At 44.9% G+C, this 21,516-nt stretch overlaps 1 protein-coding gene across 1 annotated transcript in view; it reads left to right on the forward strand.

Annotated features, from left to right (window-relative positions):
• CRYL1 (crystallin lambda 1) overlaps nt 1–21,516 on the forward strand; it is a 111,871-nt gene that overhangs the window by 28,884 nt on the left and 61,471 nt on the right. The window contains exon 3 of the mRNA XM_080926140.1: nt 3,359–3,485. Coding sequence (XP_080782266.1) covers nt 3,359–3,485 — 127 coding nt within the window. The remainder of the gene's footprint in view (nt 1–3,358; nt 3,486–21,516) is intronic.

Below are 21,516 nucleotides of genomic sequence, written 5' to 3' on the forward strand. Positions count from 1 at the left end.
AGTTAAGCTCAAAAAGACAGGCTCAGGGGCTAGTGGGATGCCTAGCAGGTGAAAGCACTTGCCACACAAGCCTGACGTCTGAGTCTAATCCCTGGAACAGCCACCGAGGAGGAAGGAGAGAGCCATTTCCACACTGTGGACTTCTGACCTCCACATACTGTTGTGTCATGCACCTGCCAATAGCAATAAATAAAATACATTTAAAACGAAAGACTAGTTAATAGTTAACAGTGCATCATAAACGCCTCAGAAGAAAAAGTTTTACTAATCACTGTGTGCGTGTTTTCAGCTATTAGATTTACAAACCAGTATTTTTTAATAGAAACAGCTTGACCAAAAAAAAAAAATGTCATAAGATTTTGAGACCATTAAAATAGAAAAGAAATGATAAGAAGAAAATTAAGGCCAAAATTGAATGTGGTGGCACATCCTACCACTCAGGAGGTTGAGGCAGGGGAATCATGAATTCAAGGCCAGTCTAAGCTACATAGAAAGACCCTTCATGAAAAAAGTCCAATTCCCATGTGTGGTGACAATATACTGGTACCATTTTCTGCCTGTACCAGGAGAGACTGCAGCGGCTGGCCCGTGCTGGTCTCCAACTTGTTTTCCATGGAGAATTACCTCCTTCTTGTTGTGATAAAATGTTTGAAAGAGCAATGTCAGCAGGAAGGGTTTATTTGCTTTACAGTTTAAGAAAAGATACAGCACACAGACTGAAAACAAGGCTGGAGGAGTTTGAGGCACTTGGCCACCTTGGGTCCCAGTCAGGAAGAAAGGGATCAATCCTGTCGGCCATCTTGCTTTCTCCCTCTTCAGTCTGGGCCTCAGCCCCATTGGATGGTGCTGCCCAAAATTCGGATCTTTCTCTCCTCTTCGAAACTTTTCTGAAAACATCTTCACAGACCTGTCCAGATGTGCGTCAGTTGGGTGGTTTGAAATCTTTTCAAGTTAACAATGCAGATTCATCATCACATGGAAATTCTTTTTGCCAAAGATAGCATAAAAATTATTTATATTTTGGCAAATCTTATTTTTTTTCTCCCCCAGCAATAGAAAGGTACTCTCTTTATACCCAAACCAAAATTAAAATGAAACCCAAACTAAACCTGGTAGCGGCCCCCGATGCTGTGTAACGTAACTGCCTAGCATTCAGAACTGTGCCATGGTGCGCTGCCCAAGGCTTTATGGCAGAAGAGAGAGAGCAGGCTCACTGTGGCTAATTACAGACAGAGCAAGGTCACAGGATGTCCTGAAGATAATGAGGCCTCACAGAGCCAAGTGCCCCTCTGTAGGTGGAGAAGAATGCCTGGTCCACACAAGCTTAGCGTAGGTCTTCTCATCGGAGTGTGTAATGTGCTGCTTTCTGACAGCATCTACCGAGGTGAGCCCACTTCCAGAGGCTCCCGGCGGACAACCTAATGACAGCCTGAACCTCGTGTGAGGCCTGTCTGCCTCCATCTTCTTGAGAGACCCCTGGCTCTCATGATGTGTGTCCTCCTCACTTTCACAGGTCTGGCTTGACCCCCAGCATGCGCTCCTGCTGGCTTTGGGCTGAAGAACACGACCTTCCTTATCTGTTAAAAGTGGTTACCAGAGGCTGATGAGGAGGGTGAGGAAGGACAGGGGCAGGTTGAACAATGGGGACTGAGGTACATTTAGAGGCACAGCACATACATCTCATGTGATTTTGGATATTTACAGAGTGTGAGATGGATACGTGCCGTGCTTTGACCATTAGACAATATGTACCTGTATCAGAGCATCACATAGTATTCTATAAACATGTGCCATTTTGATGCATTTGCTTATCAAAGGGTAAAAACTTGGATGTGAAATCAATTAAAAGGTGTTTGACTTGCTGGTAAAAAGTCTGCAATACCTTTGGGGAGGGGCACAGATGTTGCCTGGCAGCTGTGTGTAGTTAATGCATATGTTTTGCCTGCTCAGTGTTTCATGCATTGTACTTAGTGTTGGCTAAATAATTAGTTAATGAGGGTGTGGGCTCCCCATTCAAGCAGCACAAGCCCAGTGTGACTGTCCAGGTACATGGTACATGTGTGAAGCTGGCTCCTCCCCCAACTCTCTTTTTTTCTTTGACAGCGTTTTACTATGTGGTCCAGTCTGGTTTCATACACCCATGATCCTCCTGCCTCATCTTTCTAAGTGGTGTGATTATACGACTATACCTGGCTTAGACGTTTTTAACTAACTCTTCCGTGCCCAGGGGACTGAGCCAGGAATGAGAATGATGGTCATGTCCACACCTCAAAATTTCAAGACGTGACAAAATGTATGTCACAAAATCCACGGTCACCATTTTAAGGTCAGTTAGTGCAGGAGGCTATGCTGTGCAGTCGCCAGCCAGCACCATGCATCTGCAGAGGCTTCTCATCGTCCAGAGCTCTGGCTGCACCCTGCTGTCCCTTGCCAGTTGGCTGCCCTTGGCACTATATCCAAGTGTGATCCGTGACACGCCTTTTCCTTTTTGTGAATGGCTTATTTTCACTTGGCATGATGCCTTTAAATCAACTACATAGTGTGTGTCGGGGTCTCTTCCCTTTTAAAGGTTGAATAGTATTCCTTTTGGCTTGATCACATTTACTTATCTATCCAGCTCCTTACGGATGAATAGCACTTCATTGTATGCATGTGTTCCATTGGTTTTCCATGAATCAACCAATAGAACCTTACACAGTGCTGCTGTGAGCATGATTATGTAGGACATCCTTGAGACTGTATATGGGGCCCGAGGAGATAGTCAAGATTTTGTTTGTTCTTATTGCGACAGAGTTTCTCTGCCTGGTGGCACACTTGGAATCCCTATGGCTTGATGAAGGGCAGCCTTGTACCAGTGAACCTCAGGCCCAGTTAAACGCCCCCTGTTTCAAAAGCAAAGTCCCTGAGGAATGAAATCCAAAGCTGACCTCTGCACCCCACACACTTTGCATATTGTACATGGATGCCTCTCCGTGCACCCACGTGTGCACAAACATGTACCCACACACACCAAAAAAGGCTGTTTTCAGTCATTTTGGTTGTTAGAAGCTGCTGTATCATGCTGTGTGCTTCTGATTTAAGGATTTGAGGAATCTTCATGCTGACTCCCTTAGCTGAGGCACTGTCTGCTTCCGCAGGAGGGAACAAGGATTTGAGTTTCCCAGCAATTTCACCAACACCCCCCCCCACTTCCATCCTTCCTTCTTCCTTCTTTCTTTCTCCACTTCCTCCTCCTTTTTTTGAGAGTCACACCCGAAAGGTGTGTGGTTGTACCTCTTTGTGACTTTGCACTGGATCTGTCCAGCTTTGTTTTTGAACTTGTTGTCAGTTGCCACGGTGACTGTTTTCCCCTTTGCAGGAAGGAGATGAAGTCCCTGGAGCAGTCGGGTTCACTCAAAGGCTCCTTGAGCGCAGAGCAGCAGCTGTCTCTCATCAGTGGCTGCAGTAACCTGGCTGAAGCAGTAGAGGGCGCCATGCACATTCAGGTAAGTCAAAGCCAAGGTCCCAGGTTTGAAGAGTCCGGAGACTGTCTTCCAACTTCTCTGGAAGCAAGAGGCAAGATTCAGACATTGAAGATGTAGAGATTTTGTACCTTCAAGGCCAGAATTTTCTGTGTGGCAGAAAACAGGGTCATCAAAACACCTCTTGTTCAACTCCTCATCAACTACTATGACATTGTGTCTTAAAGTTGTTAAAGGGAAATAGGGTTTTTGGACTGATTACCCTGTTTATTTTTGTTCTATTTCTTGGAGCTTGCTATGTAGACCAGGCTGGACTTGAACTCACAGAGTTCTGTCTCAGGAGTGCTAAGATTAAAGGTGAGTACCACTAGGTCTGGCTTTGTCATTTCTTAAATGGACACATTCTTGCTCTCATGAGTAGAAAGCTGAAGGAAATCACTTAAAAAAAAAAAAAAAAAAAAAAAAAAAAAAGCCTTTCACAGCATTTATAGTTTTGGACAACTTCACCGAAAGAGGGAAAAAGGAATTCTCATAGACACGGTTTCCTCTGTGTTTTCCTGGAGAGCAGCCACGGCGGCTGCTTGAGGCAAGAGCCTGGCATGTGGGGGCTGGGAGGAAACTTTCCCTGGCTACTGTCTACACAGCTCACGTGCCCACCCTGCCGGCTGTCCCCACCCATCTTAAGTGTAACTGTCACTTTCTGCTATAAGCTTGGGATGAGTTTACCTATAACTCAGAGGCTATTCTCAATACTCCCCAGTGTCATGTTTTAAGGGGACACTCTGAGAACGTGGAGAAGCCAGAGAAGCCAATTATGTCTCGTGTGTGGACCCTGTTCCAAGAGGCTGGCTCCTTGTCTCCGTGGCTCTGAGTTCTCCACTTTACCAGATGTAGACAGCATTGTCATATAACACTTTTCAGTGTGTTGATACGTGTTTCTTTATTGTTTCTGTTGTTAGTCTCTGTAAGTCTTTCACATGATAACTTGAACTTTATCACGTATGTACATGTTTAGGAAAGACAACATGAATACTGTTTGAGACCAACTGTGTAGTTTGGGTAGCCACAGGCCCTTTCCATCTCCCTCCCCACCTCTACCCCCACATCTTCCTTTTTGAGACAACATCTGACTGTGTAGGATGGCTTTGAGCTTGCGGCAGTCCATTTGTCCTGTATCCCGCATGTTGGGATTATAGGAATGGGCACCAGACTTGCTCCTCTCAGTCTCTTGGTTTGGTAGAAGCAATTTGAAATTTGGGGCCCTGTGAGGAGGCAGAAGATGTCTGGGTGAGTCTGCAGATGTCCTACATCAACATTCACTCTGTAGGCTTGCTTTTGGAGAGCACAGAAGCCACCTGGGTCTTGGTCTTGGTGAAGCAGCTTCTTTGTGTGGGTTTCGCTTTGAAGCACGTGTGTACTTCATGTACTGGGATTGACAGTATATTACCGGGGGCTGGGGGAGAAAGAACAGTTCAGATCGTGGCAAAGACAGGAAGGAGCCTAAGGCTCAGAACGGACTCTGGTCAAACAGGCCTGGGGACAGTCTTGGTGCACAGTGGCTGGGAGGCTTTGACATTAACTTCTGAGAGCTCCACTTCCTCATTTGCACGAGGGTACTCACCTCTCTCTGGAGTGGAATGAGGATTTCTGTCTGGGTATCTATGCAAGGTGACTCTCCTGGAAGGCAGGGCTCTATTTATCCAATGATGGGATTTAAAATCACCTCATTTGGGGGTTGATTTGATGTAGTTACTGTCAGCATCCCCAGGGGACAAAATCCAAGCCTGCTCAGGTGCCTCAAAAAACAGTGTTGTCTTTGCATTGAACCTGTCTCCATCCTCCTGGGTATTTAAAATAATCTCTCCATGACTTATCATACTCAGTACGACAAATGTGCCGGGTGATGATGCCGTCCACTTGAGGGGTGATGTGAGAAAAGTCTGCAGATATCTAGTGTAGGCACATTTTTCCCCTTTGTATTTTCAATCTGAAGCTGGTTGAATCCCTAGAACCTGCTGATGCAGGGGCATGGCCATATCTATTTAAGTGGCGGAACTGCCACATTATAATTACATACATGTCTGATTTAGCTATGGAGTGCAATCTGAAATGTGGATCTGTTAACATACATTGTATATTTCCAGTTTGTCATTTCACAGAGGGTTTCGGTCCTGTGGCCCACCTGGCATTTCTCTTTCCAGCATATTGTCACACCATGGGTCTGTCTAGCCAGGTGTCCAAGGCACAGCATCTTTGCCTCTTCAGAAATGCTCATAAGTATGTCTTTCCAGTTCATCCATGAAGTTTTACCCCTAGCCAGGCATGGCGGTCCATAGTATTCCATGCACTTGAGAGGAGGAGGCAGGAGGATTTCAAGGTCACTCTTAGGTAGGTAGTTCTTGGTCTCTAAGTCAGCCTGCACCTTCGAGACTATCTCAACCCTCCCCAACACCCCCCCCCCCCCAGAAACAGAAAGAAAGAAATTTCATCCCATCTGAAGTTACTAATTCTCAAACATTGAAGTTATTTCTCTCTTCTCTAAGGGGATACTTCTGGTTTGTCATGGGACAATCTGTCAAGTTGCTTCCTTTGACATTTGCATTTAGAAAGCTTATTTACCTCTATTCCAGGACTAGTGGGCAGCCAGCCAGGCCCCAGGGATAGTGAATATACCCATGTTCAAGAACTTTCTTGCTACAGTTTTCAGGCTGGTCTGGAACTCACATGTTCAAGTGATACTCCTGGGCCTCAGCCTCCCGGGTGCAGTAACATGGGCAGGTATAGCCATGCCTGTGGATTTCTTTGACTTCTCTCCCCAGGTTTGAAAACTGATCTGGCAGATAATTACCACAGCCACCTAAACTAGCATACTGTGGGGATGCAGAGATGGCTCAGCAGTTAAGAACGCTCGTTGGTCTTCCAGAGGACCCAGGTTCAGTTCCCAGCATCTACATGGTGGCTCCCAACCACTGGTAACTCCAGTTGCAGGAAATCAGACACCCTCTTTAGACACATATACATGCATGCAAGCAAAGCACTCATAACACGTAAAATAGAAAACACCTAAATGGAAATCTTCAATAGTATGAAGACGCTGTAGTGTCTTGGTTATAAAGTCAACCCTTTAAAGGAAAATCTTAAGGAGATAAGGTCCAACCCAGACAATGCTTCATAAATGATAATTATTTTACAAATTATATGCTGTATAATTTGTGCAAATCTTTGACAGCAAGTGGATGGCATGGAGCAAGAGGTGATGTGTTCTGTGCAGCTGAGGTCTGTCTCTGTTTTCCAAGTAACGAATGTGTTTATGTTGAGCTATGTCTATTATGCAGAACAACCAGAGCTGGGGAAGGGGGAAGAATGGAGAGGGTGATTCAGACCCTGATAGGTCTAATTCCTGTAAGGGACTACATTGGGAAACTGTCTCCAGGAATCTAGAGACAGGGAGAGAGAATGCAGGACTGGGGAGGTTTGAGGCAGAGGACTTGACAAGTGGAGTTTGGGGTTGGGGTAGGGAAGGAAGTCAGGGTGGGGACTGTATTCAGAGAGGTGGGAGAGATGAGTGTGTATGTCCTAGAAGGTCCCTGTGACCGCGACAGGTGCCCCATGGAGGAGAAAGCAGAAGGCAGGGGTGATCCTGGGTGACTTCAATGCCAGCTTAAGGTCACTTAGATGAAATGAGTTACATTTCTAACACGTCAAGGATAATAATAACACTGGAGCGCTTGGTATTTCCCTTTAGAAAGAGAATTTGAGTTATACTTAATATCCTGAATAGAATCTTCCCAAAAGGATGTTCCGCAGAATGAGACTAACCAGAATGGAAGGTGGGAGAGGAAGCATGGATATCCCATGTGCTACGTGATTGGTGTTCTTGGGTATGTTTGCATTAGTTTGTCTTGTCTTTTCCTCTTCTCTCTCTCCCCATTCCCTCCCTCCCTCCCTCCCTCCCTCCCTTCCTCCCTCCTTCCCTCTCTCCAGGGTCTCATCTTGTTCAGTCCAGGGTAGCCTGATTTTGTAGCCCATGAACCCAAGGATATCCTCCTGCCTCAGCCTCCTAAGAGCCAGGATTATAGTCACGAGCCAGTACACCTGGCCTGTAGTTTCTTTACACAGTATTTTTTAAAATTCTCACTTCCTTGTTGTGTTGGGTGTTGCATCTTGTGTGTCAGTTCTCCACTGCTGAGCCACAGTACACAAGTTTCCCACCACTGAGCCACATCTACATCTCAGGTGCTTGTTTAGATCATCTTGCTGTGTAGCAAAGGCTGTCCCTGAACTTGTGGCCCTCCTGCCACCATGCCAGGCAAATGAGAGACTTACTAATTCAATGCCTACCATTAGTACCTCTCAATGTTTTAACTTTAGTTTACCAGGCAAACAAATGAAAGAGACCCCCATAGCAAAACCGTCTAAAGCTATGCAACGTGTTTTAAAGGCTATGGTGACATTTTTAATATCCAGGAATGTTAAACATACGACTTGGAGACTGTTGGTTGTAGTGAGTCATTCCTATAACTGCACCATTGAAAAGGTAGAGGCAAAGGTATCGACACAGACTAGAGGCCAGCAAGATCTGATCTCACAAGCAAACACTTTTGTATTGTGTGTCTATACATACACTATATGATACACACATACACACACACATATGTGTGTGTGTGTATGTCTCACAGAGGACTAAGTGTTTTTGTATTTTCTTAGGCCCATTATCCCAAAACAAATCCACTTCTTGCTATATTTAATTTCCTAATTGAATATAGACAGAACTGTTTTGATGAGATTTTCTGTCTACAAATGTCAGGAAAGCTGAGGTTTCCAAAGCCTACGGGTGCCCTTCCAAATATAACCACACCCACTTAGAGAACATCTATGACGCTGAGGTGCGTCTACAAACCTTAGGTCTTTGAGGTTGTGTTTCTGTTTGGAGTCAGGATCTAATGTGGCCCAAGGTGCTTGTTACTAATCCTGTCCCACTAGTACTGCCTGGGAAGCTGTACCCATTCCCAGTACCCAAAACTCCCTCTAAATTGTAGAAAACAGGTTGTTTGCTGGCTCTTTCCTTTTCTCAAAGTTGTTTTTCTAGGGAAATGTTTCAAAGCAGAAGGCAGAACTTGTGGATAAGCGGATATATCCAGGGAGCTCGCCTGCCACAGCCCCTCAACCCAAACCAATCCCGCCCCACCCCACCCCCACACATAATCTTCCTCACAAATCTCAGAGGGCAGAGGTGCTATTGAAGGTTTCCTAGCACTCTTGAAATGTGGGAGTCTCCAAGAAGGAAACCTGATTTTCTAGAATGTAGTGTAATTTTGAAATCAAATCCTGCCTGGCAAGAAAGTCTACTGTACTGGAAAACAAGCTGCATCTCAGAAGCCCATCTGAGAAAGTCATCCATTAAAGAGTATTACAGCTCCTTCGCTGCTGGAGCACTCTCCCTGGGGATCAAGGTGTCGGGTTGGAGGGCAGCTTATTAACTCAAAGTAGAAATGAAGCTTGCTTCCAAAGGCAAGGCCAAGGCAGAAATCTAGAACCTCTAGTCACACAGTCCCCGCAGATGAAGGGATGGGACGTCCCATCTGGACACCCCTCCCCTGCTTTCTCTACAGCTTGGAAAGTGCTGGAAAGGGCCTCCAGATGCAGGCAGGCCCCAGCTACAGGAAGCTGGCAGGGGTCTGCACTGAAACTGGGGTTTCGTGGCTCCTCTATGGAATGTCTTTTTACAACAGGCATGTTGACACCTATTTTCTACGCTAAAATACCTTTTAATATGGCTTTCTGTTGTTGTTCATTCATGCCGGCAGTTTGAATCCAGTGTCTTGTGTCTACTAGGCAAGCATTCGACCACCGAATGTAGCTTTAGCTCCCCTCAGCTTCTAAGGAATAAAACTGACTTTACTAGGGTTGTATTTACTCATTTGTCTGTCTGCTTTGTGACAGGGTGTCACGTACCCCTAGGGTTGGTCTCGAACTCCCAAGCACTGGGATGACAGATGTGCATCACGGCACACAGGCAAGGTATCATGGAGTGTGCTTGTCTCGGTGTTCAGGGTGTCCGTGACACAGCTGGCCTGTGAGCCACACAGGCCCGAGGGGTTGGATCTCATGTTTAACCAGAGGAACATGAGTTTGGGGAGGGGGAATAGTACAATTTTGTCAAATACGTGTGTTCCACATCTATGGATACAGCCAATCATGGACAGAGACTACTTAGAAGAAAACCATCTGGGGACTGGTGAGGTGGTTCAGCAGGTGAAGGGGCTTGTGGCTTGCTGCTTGCCTCGGAGCCTGACAACCTGAGTTTGATCCCTGGGACCCACGCAGTAGGAGTCAAGAACCGACTCCTGAGGGTTGCCATCTGCTCTCCATGCGTTCCATGGCATGCACTCACACAGTCAATAAATAAATGTGACAAAAACATATGCCAGGCTGGAGGTGGCTCAGGGGTTAAGAATGCTTGCTGTGCATTCTTCCAGAGGACCTAGTTTGGGCCCCAGCACCTATGTCTAGCATCTAGCATCTAGTTCTTCAGGTACCAACATCTTCTTATGGTCACACATGGCATGCATTTAGACAGACACACATGCACATAATAAAAATATTACAAATTATTAAAACATTATTAAATTATCAATATTACAAATTATTAATTTTTTAAAAATTAACGCTACTCCACTTACCCCCCCCAACAAAACCTGAAACAATACAGTTGAGTGTGGCGGCACATACTTATGGTCATAGTATTTGTGAAGCTAAGGCAGGGGGATTGCTGTTAGTTCCAGGCCAGCCTGGGTTGGACCCTGAAAGCATTAGGGCCAGCTTGGCTGGTCTGTGTGGTGAACTTCCAAGCCAGTGAGAGATCCGGTGTCAAAACAAAAGGTGGAAGGTATGTGGTGATGACCCATGCCTCTTGTCCTCTGACCTTCATCATAGAACTGTGCACATGTGTACCAGCACATGTGTACCAGCACGTGTGCACCAGCACGTGTGCCCCAGCACGTGTGCACCAGCACGTGTGCCCCAGCACGTGTGTACCCCACCCTACCCAACTCCTGTATTGGGGGAAAAATAAAGGAAAGAAACCCCTTGGCTTGCCTTTGGGAGACTATAGATTAGTATGGAGAACGGGCTTCTGACAAAACTGCCCCTTGGGAGCCATGTACATGGTATGTCCCTTTAGTTAGTTAATGTTTAAATTTCTCTTTCATGTGTTTTATAGATTTTAATATCAAATGTGCATGCATTCTCTCAGATATATTTGTAAGGATGTAGTGATTTTAGTCCCATTCCAGTAGCTCCATCAAAAATAGCCCCTCTGGTTGCTTTGTTCATTGCCTTATATCCTGAGGTCCTGCCAAACTCCTTCATTGTCTCTAGCAGGTTTTGTTTGTTTGGTTGGTTTGTTTTTTTTTAAGGATTTTCCATCAAGACAGGCAGGTGTCTGAATAATTTTCTGATTGCTTTGCTTTGTATTGATGAAGGGTTTGGGTGCTGACTAAGCTGTCTCATATGGTATTGATCAGGAATATAAGATCTGATACCCATGCCACTGTGTCATGGTTTTTATTGTGGTGGTGGGCGGGAGGGGGCATTCTGTTTTTCATGACTGATGATGTTAGAGTTCCCTTTTAAGTTTATTTTTGGTGCCTTTTATCAGGCTGAGGAAATTCCCTCTATTTCCATTTTGTTGAAGTTTGATAATAAATGACTCTTGAACTCTGAATTTTGTCAAATGCTATTCTTTGTTCACTAAGAGAACTGTGTAGTCATCTTTTTAATCTCTTATTACTGTATTCCACCCTCCCCCCTTCCAGGAGAACAAACCCGGGGTCTTGTGCATATGGTGAATTTTATTGGATTATTTCAGAATTTTGAATCAGCCTTGAATGCCGAGAATACTAGGTCATGAAGTATTTCCTATGTTATGTTTTCTGGGTTTACTAGGTTATTCTTTAATTAACTAATTATGCCGTGTGTGTGTGTGTGTGTGTGTGTGTGTGTGTGTGTGCACACACACATATGCAATTTTTTCCTTCTACCACATGGGATCCAGGATTAAACTCAGGTAATCAGGCTTGGTAGGAAGTACCTTTAGTGGCTGAGTTGTTTCATGGGCCCTAATTGATTGATATTTATTAAAGACTCTTGCATATGTCTTTATGAGGAATATTAGTTTGAAATTTCATTTCTTCATCTGCCTTTTGTCTTAGTATAAAAGTGGTTCATAAACTAAACTAGGGATTGTTCCAACAGTCCTCTAACACACCTATGTGGGAATGATTCTTTTTAAATGTTGTGTGCACTAAACTGGTAAAAACTACCTAGTGATTTGGTTGGTTGCAAACTTTTAATCAATGGTCTCAGTTTTCTTAGGAGATGCAGGATGGGTTTCCCATTTTTATTTGAACAACTTTGGAGGTTGTTGCTCTTGAGGAAATTTGTCTATTCATCCAAATTAGCAACATTCTTACTGCCATTTTAGTGTCCCGGGTTGTTACTGTTTCCTCTATTCCAGATACCCACAGTGAGCAAGTCTTCTTTCTTAAGTGGCTTTTCATAGTTATGAATCTTTTCAAAGAACTAGATATTGGTTTTATTTATTTTCTCTCACGCGATTTTTTTCTTAGGGTGTACCAATTTCTGCTGTCAACTTTATCTCCTTCCTTCCTCTTGTTTTGGATTTGATATCTCTTCCTTTTTCTAAGTACTTAAATTACGAATGTAGACAACCAGTAAATTGGACTGAGTTCTACATTTTAGATCCCTCCCCTCCTCCTCCTCTTCCACCTCTCTCTCTCTCTCTCTCTCTCTCTTTTTCTCTCTCTCCCCTCTTTCTCTCTCTCCGTCTGTCTCTCCCTTTCCTCCTGTCTCTTTCTTTCTGTGATTTCCACCCATTGCCAACATTATTGGGTCCTTATCTCTGTAGTCTGGTGATGTGCCTGGCTGTGTTATTATTTATTGCTAGACGTCCCATTAGCTGTGCAGCAATGGTAAACACATTTTATATAGGAGATTCTTTGCAAAGTGGTTTTGGGTGATCTCTCTTGACACTGATACTAGCCAGGGCGGCTGTCAGCCAAGCCTGGAGCCCCGTTTTTAAGACAGACTTCTCACATTGGCCAAGTGAGACTCACAGGTCTCCTGACTGACTGTCTTCACAATAGAGTGGCACAAAACAAACAGTAAGTCTCAAAAGTCATAAGGCCATTCCTTCCTCATTCTTTAGGTCACACAGGCCAGACCTGTTCACCTTGAGCAGGGACTGTACACAGGTATGATTTCCGGTGTCACTAGCGTCCGTCTCGAAGACCGGCCACTATGCACTAAGTCTGTTTTCTCTGTCACTCTCACCCAACATTTTCCCACAGCATCTGCCTCTCTTCTGAAGTCCCTTGTTTTGTCACCAGAACATTCAAGATACTGATCTTTATTTAAATTCCTATTTAATGGTTCCTGTCTCTAGATTTTCACTAGATCCAATTCCCTCGAGTGTTTTTCTTTTTGTATGTGTGTGTTTCTCTGTAATTTCCCACTGAGTTCTTCCCGTTAGGTTGATGGTTTGAGGAATGGCATCCCATCCAGAAGTCACCTGCAGGTGCATTTTGCTGTTTCTGTAGTTACTTGAGGTCTGCCATCAGCTACAAATGCCTCTGCATCCTTAATGTCCTCACTTCATAAGTCTCCCACAGCAGCATCTGCTTGGCTCCTGTACACCAAGGAAAGCTCCGTCTGTCCTCCAGCTGCACCCAGATTTCCTGAGAGCCCCATGGGGAAGAGCTTTCTGGGTAAACATCACTTGGTGTCTGTGTCCTCACACTAGCACACACTCTGGACCTACTGTGGCCCTCTCTTGCTATGCACAGCTTTTGTTAAATTTTGTCATCTGTATGAATAAAGAAAACAAATCAAATCCTGAAAGCCTTATCTTTAACTCATCGTGGATGGAGGCACAGACAAAAACAAACACCACATCCTTCCCCTTTTCTCAGCATAGATAATTTCCAAGACTTTGAATGGATGCTTGGAGACTAGCAAAACCCAGATATCCATGTTTTCTGTACACATACAGACCAGTAACAAAATTAACATACAAACAGCTGTCTTTATCCCAGGCAGAAGTGGGATTCCAAGGTTTTTCTTTCTTTTATAAGCTGCACCAGGACACTAGTATTTAACATAAGGGAAGTGGGCTAGACATGGAGTCTCATACCCTTAATCCGCTAGCCAGCAGCGGGGCTGAGGCAGGAAGATTGTCTTGATTTTGGGGATGCTCAGGCTACATTAAGTGAGCCCGAGGCCAACCTTGGTTATAGTGAGACTCTGTCTCAAGGACAAACAGGACTCCCATTTGTTCAAATCGTATGTTAAGAATTCTAGAAGTGGGGGTGAGAATCTAGCTCAGTTGGTAGAACAGCTTAGATTCACAGAGTCAGGTCCCATCCGGGGAGTGAGGTGCATGTCTGTAATCCCAGCACTTGGGAAGTGGGTGTAGGAGGAACAGGGGGTCAAGGTTGTCCTTGGTTACATATCAAGTTTGACACCAGTCTGAGGACTAAACAGTCGTACTTAATAATATGTCCATTTTTCCATGTCTTTATCATACTGACCTTCAAAACTATGCATTTGTATGGGTTGGGAAATCATTTACATGCATACCATTCAATCATTAACTATGTTTTTACAGTTGAGCATTAATGCCCAGGAAACAATATAGTTTAACATACTGAGGTAATCTTTATGGATCAAAGACTGAAATAGTTATGACTATTGATCGACTGCTAAAGGTTTGTGTCTAAAATAACTTAATGGGAGCTCACTGGGTTGCAATGGGCCCCTTGTCCTGGGCTTGTGTAAATGCAGGCAGGTCTTAGTCAATTATAAAGGGCCACTGGGTACTCCTGGGTAACAGGATTTTCCACTGGGTTATCAAGTGAGACCACTGCTCAGACTTCAGCCCATCTGGTCATTCTATGCAAGCCTTCTCCACACACCCCAGTGACAGAGTCCCAGGCCTTCCTTGGTTTGGTGATGCCTACTTCAGGGATCATGGTTTGATCAAATAAATGATTAAAAGTTTAATGGGCCCCAGTTTGTCTTTTCAAGTGCTAGTAAAGCTTACTCTAATGCAAGGCTCAGCAAACCCTCTCTTTAAGGTCTGGGCCATAAATATTTTAGGGTTTGAGGCTGGGTAGAGTCTCTATTGCATATTTTTTATTTGTTTTTGTTTGTGTTTTATAACCTTTCATTGATAGTTTAGACATGGACCCAGGGCCATGTTTGTTGACTCCTGCTGACTATGAACATTCTTGCCTCTGCCTTTGTGCCAGGCCCTCTGAGCCCCTCCACAGTTCAGCACTTCTAGTCTGGGTTGGTCTTTAAAAAGCAGTAAGCTCTGGGACTCAGGGCTCAGCATTGTCACTAAAGTGACCTTCAGCTTCTATGGGAGACTGGCTCCATGACCCTCTTCTGAGACTTCTATGGCATGGCATAGTATTTGCACAGACATTACACATACCCTGTCAAATGTTTTAGGTCATCCCTAAATGATTTATAATAATTAATACAATATACAGATGATGTGAAGAGCGGCTGCATTGCCTAATTTAGGCTATGAAATTTATTCTTAATAAAGGCATATTTTTAAAAATTTGTTTTGACTGTTAGGGATAGAATTCAGAGCCTTGTGCAGAATCCCGCCACTGAGCTCTGTCTTCAGACCACGAGAATGACTTTTCAAATACTAAATATGCAATTTAGTTGACTTGTTACTACAAACCAAAACCCAAACCAAAATGCCCTGTCAGTTTCTTTATGAAGAGGTTTGACTCTTGTGGGATTGATTTCTAAGTACTTGGTTTTTAGGTAAAGTTTCCTAGCCATTGTCCCTCAGATATCTTCTGTTAATAGAAGGAAACTTTGCTGTCTGCTCGACCTCTTCAGTTTTAATTCCTACAGGTAGGGGCCTGGGTTTGAGCAACAAAGGCTTAGTGACACTGATGTCTGCGGGCTGAGTCCCAGGGCCTGTGTTGGCTTACAAAGGGTTGAGGCTGCCAAGAAGCTATAGGAAAAATGCCTTCACGCAGAAATAATTTGTTCAGAGTGAGAAAAACAGTTATAATCCAGATGCAAGCTATGGCATGGTGTATGTGTACCATACAAGGGAAACTTTGGCAGGAGAAATTCAAGTAAGTCAGTTTCATACACTGTCCCAGGACCTTAGGCACTGACTGAGGTGGGAGATGACAATAGCTTTCTAGAGGAGAGGCTACTTGAAGAGAACCTCCCCTGAGTAGTGTGATACCTCACAGAATGTTCTGGAGGAAACTTGACAGAGCACAGTAAGAGTGAGCAAGGCCTGTGGCTGTGAAGATTTTCTGGTGGGGCTTTCTGGAAAGTCCTTGAGACAGTTCTTATCTCTACAAGCAAGGCGCCAACTCTTTCCCCCTTGTCTTCTTGGCTCTGGGTTTTGTCTGCACCCAACAAAGAATGACTTTATCTTGGTATCAGCCGTCTTCTCAAAGCTGTGGAGATTGTGTGTGGACTGAGGCCCCGGGCAAGGTTTCTGAGATGTGTCACCATGAAAACCACCTTTGGGGGAAGAAGGTTGGTTTGGCTTTGTCATGAGTGGTAGGTCTGGACGAAGGGGAGATTATGGTGGATTTGGCTTTAGTCTTAGGGGTAGCACTGAGTGTTGAGGAGGATGAGGATGAAGAGAGAGGCTTCTTGGATACTCTTGGCCCACTTGGTAATCAGAGAAGTCTGTCATATCTTAGAGTGCTCACAGCTCCAGACCCTACGGAGTACACACTGCCACGTGGTCCATGCACAAGGCCCTCTGCTCGACAGTCATTTGGAGGAGCAGAGCTTCATTATTTGACTTGTGAAGTGTGAAAATATTCTGTCCATCTTTCTTCTCACCAGAACCCTTATTTTTCTGATTATTTCTTCTTGTCCAGTTCACAGTGGCTTCCAGACCTAGGCAGGAGGTCTGGATTCTTGTTTCTGTGTATTTGCATTCTTCCTCCCTCTCTCTCTCTCTCTCTCTCTCTCTCTCTCTCTCTCTCTCTCTCTCTCTCTCTCTCCCTTCTCCCCCTTTCTCTCTCCTTCTGCCTCTTTACTAGAGACATGTATAGCATTCAAGGTTAAAGTGCAACCAAGGAATAAAATATGTTAGCAAATACATGTGAAACAGAGGCAAGTTTTTCTTGGTGGTCATGCAGTCATATACTGCATGACAAACTGATGGGTCCCATGGACCATTGCCATGGGGCTGATAAGATGATACGAGAGCTGAAAGATCTGCATCACCGTTGGTGCCCTAGTGCCATACCGCAGTGTGCCGACCATGCCTCTGCTGAAGCTGTACACACTGCTCTATGCTGCAAGTCTTATGCCAGTAGGACAGCGCCCTTCAGTGCCCAATACTTAACCACCGGAATAAGCAATAATGGTACTAGTATGTGTGTTTACTGTAGCATACTTTTTACTTTTTATTTATTATTTATTTGAGATGGGATCCTATTGAGCCCAGGCTGGACTGGAACTTACCAAGTAGCTTGGCCTCAAACTTGTAGTGGTAATTCTCCTGCTTCAGCCTCAATGGTGTGGGGGTCCCAGGCATGCCACACCATACTCAGCTTATACTGTAATGTGTGTGTGTGTGTGTGTGTGTGTGTGTGTAAACTTTAAACTTTACATATACCTTGCTATGGTAGTTAATCCTGTAATTCCAGCACTTGAGATGCTGAGGTAGAAGGGACCAAGAATTTGAGATCAGCCTCAGTTGCATGTGTAGTTGAAGGCCAGTCTAAGCTACGTGAGACCTTGTCCTACACAACACACATACACAATCTGAATACAAAACTGTGTGTGTGTGTGTGACGCCGGCAGCAATCTTACGCACCTCTAGCTTGCCATGTCTTGTTTTTACGTGTAGTGCTAGGGATGGACGAAACTCAGGAACATCAGGCTCTTCTCTCCCACCGAGTCACCGCCTCAGCCGCCAGCATGCCTCATGAGTGACCATGTGTAGCCTCCGATCAGGACTAGCTAGTTTTGTGCAACTACACTCCAGCATGCTTGCACAACCACAAAATAGCCCTCTCACAAGCTCTCAGAAGTATGCCTACCATCACAAAACACATGACAATATTAGGTTCTGTGACCAAATCAGGATCTGAGAAAGTGATTAGTCAAGGAACGAACAAAGGGACATCAAAGCCACAGGCAGGGAGGGCACCTGCTTCAAATTCCACCGAATTGCAGGAAAGGCCTGAAAATTGCCAGCATGGCTGCCCTCCAGCAAATGTTTGCCCTACGAGCCCCTCAGAGACAGAGGAGCTGGAGCAATGACCTGTGTGTCTTGGATTGTGTGATCTGCAAGATCAGTAGGAAACTATTCCATGGCAGTTTTCTCTTGCTGGCCTTTGCCTTCTGAGACTGAAAACAAAGCCCATGTCCTCGGCAGAATGGTGGAAGGCAGTGGGCTTTGTCTTAGTCTGAACCCAGGTGACCATCAGGCTGATGATGACCCCAGTGACAGTGAGCTGCCTTGAGGATGAGAGATGAGGATGCTAGGAGTTGGACACTCTCGGGCTGGCCCCAGGGACAGCCATAGTACTGTGACTGACATTCCCCCAGGCTGGGCCAGCTGGGAGGACTTTCAGGGCACCCTAGGATACAGACCACCACTTTAAACGTATTGGCAGGTTAGGCCTGGTGGCTGTAATCTCAGCAACTGGGAGGCTGAGGCAGGGAGGTTACTTTGAGTGTGAGTTGGCTTAGAACACAGCGATGTCAGGGCCAGTATATGCTACATGTAGAGGCCCTGTCTCAGTGAGCAAGAGAAAACAAAACCGATGGGATCCTAACAAAGTCCCCGTGCTAGAAAGAGGAAAACATCTAATTTAGTTACACCCTAAGCCCTTAAACCCTTGCTACATTTTTATATACTTGCCCCCAGTTTTGTTTGTACTGTTTTTGTACTAGCTGTCACACTGGGTCCTTATTGATATAGTTTTAGGGACTGTTTCTGTAATCAGTAATAGCACCATTCTTAGAGCCTGTGTTTCTTCTAGGGCAGTGCTTCTCAGCCTGTGGGAGCCCTTTCGGGGGTTGCATATCCGATATCTACGTTACTACTCATAACAGTAGCAAAATGTCAGCAATGAATTAGCAGTAAAATGATTCTATGTTTGGGGTCACCACACACAAGGAACTGCATTAAAGGGTCTCAGCGTTAGGAGGGTTGAGATCCACGCTCTAGGGTCATCATAGCATCTACTTGGAAATACTTCAACTTGATCACCTAATGAACAGAACGCAATGATTTTTTTATTTAATAAAAAAATAAATTTTATTTTATGTGTATGCTTGTTTTGTGTCTCTGTGTGTGTACCATATGAATGTAATGCCCATAGAGGTCCAAAGAGGGCATTGGATCCCCCTGGAGCTGGAGTGATAGTTTTGAGCTACCATGTGGATGTTGGGGGCTCAAACCCAGTTCCTCCGGAAGAACAGCCAAGGCGTTAATTGCTGATCCATCTCTCCAGTCCTGAAAGTAATGCTCTTATGGCTCCTTCAGTACCTGGCTTAGGGCTGCAGCTCAGAGGGAGCGTGTTTGCCTATTGTGAGTAACACCCTAGGTCCGATTCCCAGTTCCTCTGATTCCCAGCAACAACCAAAGCAAAGCAGACCAGTACTATGGTTTAAGCAATCACACTTGCCCTGCTATCGTTCTACAGCCTCCCTCCATGACTCCAGTTACTCTTTAAAAGGGAAGTTCATTAAAAAATGGAATTTCTAGGCAAACACTCCAGCTGGCTCTTGATATGTGTTGTTGGGTAATATTTTACCTTCCCCTTCCCCTTTTAAAATTATTTATCTTTTATTGCATGTGTACGCATGCTTTGCTTGCATGTATGTAGTCATACCATGTGTGTGCCTCCTGAAGGAAGCTGGAAGAGGGTTTCAGATCCTCTGGAGTCACAGATGGGAATGAAACAGGGTCCTCTGCAAGAGCAACAAGTGCTTTTTAACTGCTCTGCCATCTCTTGAGCCCAAATTTTTATTGTTAGAGACTTTATTTATGGTATGTGTATCAGTGTATATAAAAGCGCCACATGCGTACCTGGTACTCCTGGAGGCCAAAAGAGGGCGCCAGATCCCCTGGAACTGGAATAGTTGTGAGCCACCATGTGGTGCTGGGACCCCCAACTTGAACCCTCTGCAAGAGCAAGTGCTCGGAACCACTGATTCCTTTCTCCTGACCCCTCTCTCCTTTTTAGGAGCAATCTGATAGTGTGGCTTGATTTTAAGTTTGCCGATATTGTACATACTGCTTTCTAAGTGGATTAAATTAGACACTGTCCCAACATTGCCCCTCTCCTCCCCTCTTCTCCTTTCCTCTCTTCTCCTCAACAGTCTCGTGCAGGCCAGGTAGGCCTCAAACTTATATAGCTGAGGCTGACCTTGAACTTCTGATCCTTGTGTTTGTATACCACCGGTGATGATATTACAGGTGTGTGCTGCCACACTCAACCCAACACTGATATTCGTGCTTACACACATCTGTAATCCCAGCACTTGGGGAGCTAAAGTTGAAGGATCACCATTTTGAAGCTAGCCTGCTCTACATAGTAGAGCTGAGTATCAAAAACAAAACAAAAATAGGAGCAAGCTTAATGGCCTTGCCATCCTCTGAGTTTAAAACAGAAAGTTCGGATCCTTGAAAAGGATCCCCCAGAACATTTTTAGAAGGCCAGAACAATGCATTTCTGAAGTAGGCTTCTGACTTTGTGCTAATTATATCCTATTCATTGTGGTCTACAAATTGTACGTTGTTCAGTTAATGCTTAAAGTAAAAATAAATGGATATCTAAAATTTTTTTTCATAAAAGCATGTTATGTGGAATAAACAAATTAATGCTAGGAAAATAGTTGATTTTATCATCAGGCTAGAACACACAGGATGCCACCAAGAGTGGTCATGCCAAGCACATGTGAACACCACACACACACACACACATACACACACACACACACATACACACTCAATGCTGGAGACCAATCCTAGGACCTCATGCATGCTAAGTAAGCTCTCTGCATGGAGTGAGGCACACTTAGTTAAAGCTGCGTAAACATGGAGGTTTAACAACTGGGACATTGACTTCCATGTATTTTTCCCTGAGTGTTTTCATTCATGGTTCTTGCTGTGTGGCTGCCATTCGCCAAGTCCATTAGATCCTCTGTTCTGTGCTGAACACACCAGGGACTCTGCCTGTTTAAAAGGCAGAAGAGGAAATCTTTCCAGCCACTTAATATTGATAAGGGACCAGGGCAGACCTCTGTGCTGGGCGGAGACCACAGGACTGTGGAGTGTGGGTGGCTAGTGAGAAGCTGTCCACCATGGTTTGTTTGGTTTGCCTGGCTCTTGGGCTTCCTGCTACTCACTCTGTTGCTTTAGCCCCCGGGGGACTCCATCCGCTGACTCTGCACTGCTTCAGCTGTTTATTTTTATTGGAAAGTTTATGCCCACAGCCTGGAGTGCTGTAGTAGGTGGGACCAAAAGAACTTCCTTCAGTGGATGGCTCCCCCTTCTGAGCGGAGTTGTGCGGAGTGGGTCCCCTGTCCCAAGCAGAGGCCTTTCTATCACTTCGAAGCCATGGCAGTTGGTATCAGTGAGTCACACCTGGGACATGAGTCACAGAGCCTGTTGTGTTGGTCCTCTGAAGGACAGAGGGAACCCTGCCTTCTTGCCCACAGTGGGCCATGCTCTGTATACAGGGAACTTGAGAGAGATCTCCCTGCACTTGGTGGAAGGTTGGGATGGACTGTATTGGAGGCAGCCTTAAATCCTTCTTCAGTTCCTTTAGTTGATTTAAGTCCTTTAGTTGAATGTACTCAGCATGTCAAGGCACCACATTTTGGGTACTGTTGTGTCAACAGTAGCCTTATCTGGAATTGCTGGGAACTGAAAAATAAAGTTCCATCTGAGGTTGGGGGGCAAGGTGGTACTGGGGTCAGAAAAAAGGCCAGGAACATTTATTTCCTC

This window comes from Micromys minutus, assembly GCF_963924665.1.
Source record: "Micromys minutus genome assembly, chromosome: 12".
Classification (NCBI taxonomy): domain Eukaryota; kingdom Metazoa; phylum Chordata; class Mammalia; order Rodentia; family Muridae; genus Micromys; species Micromys minutus.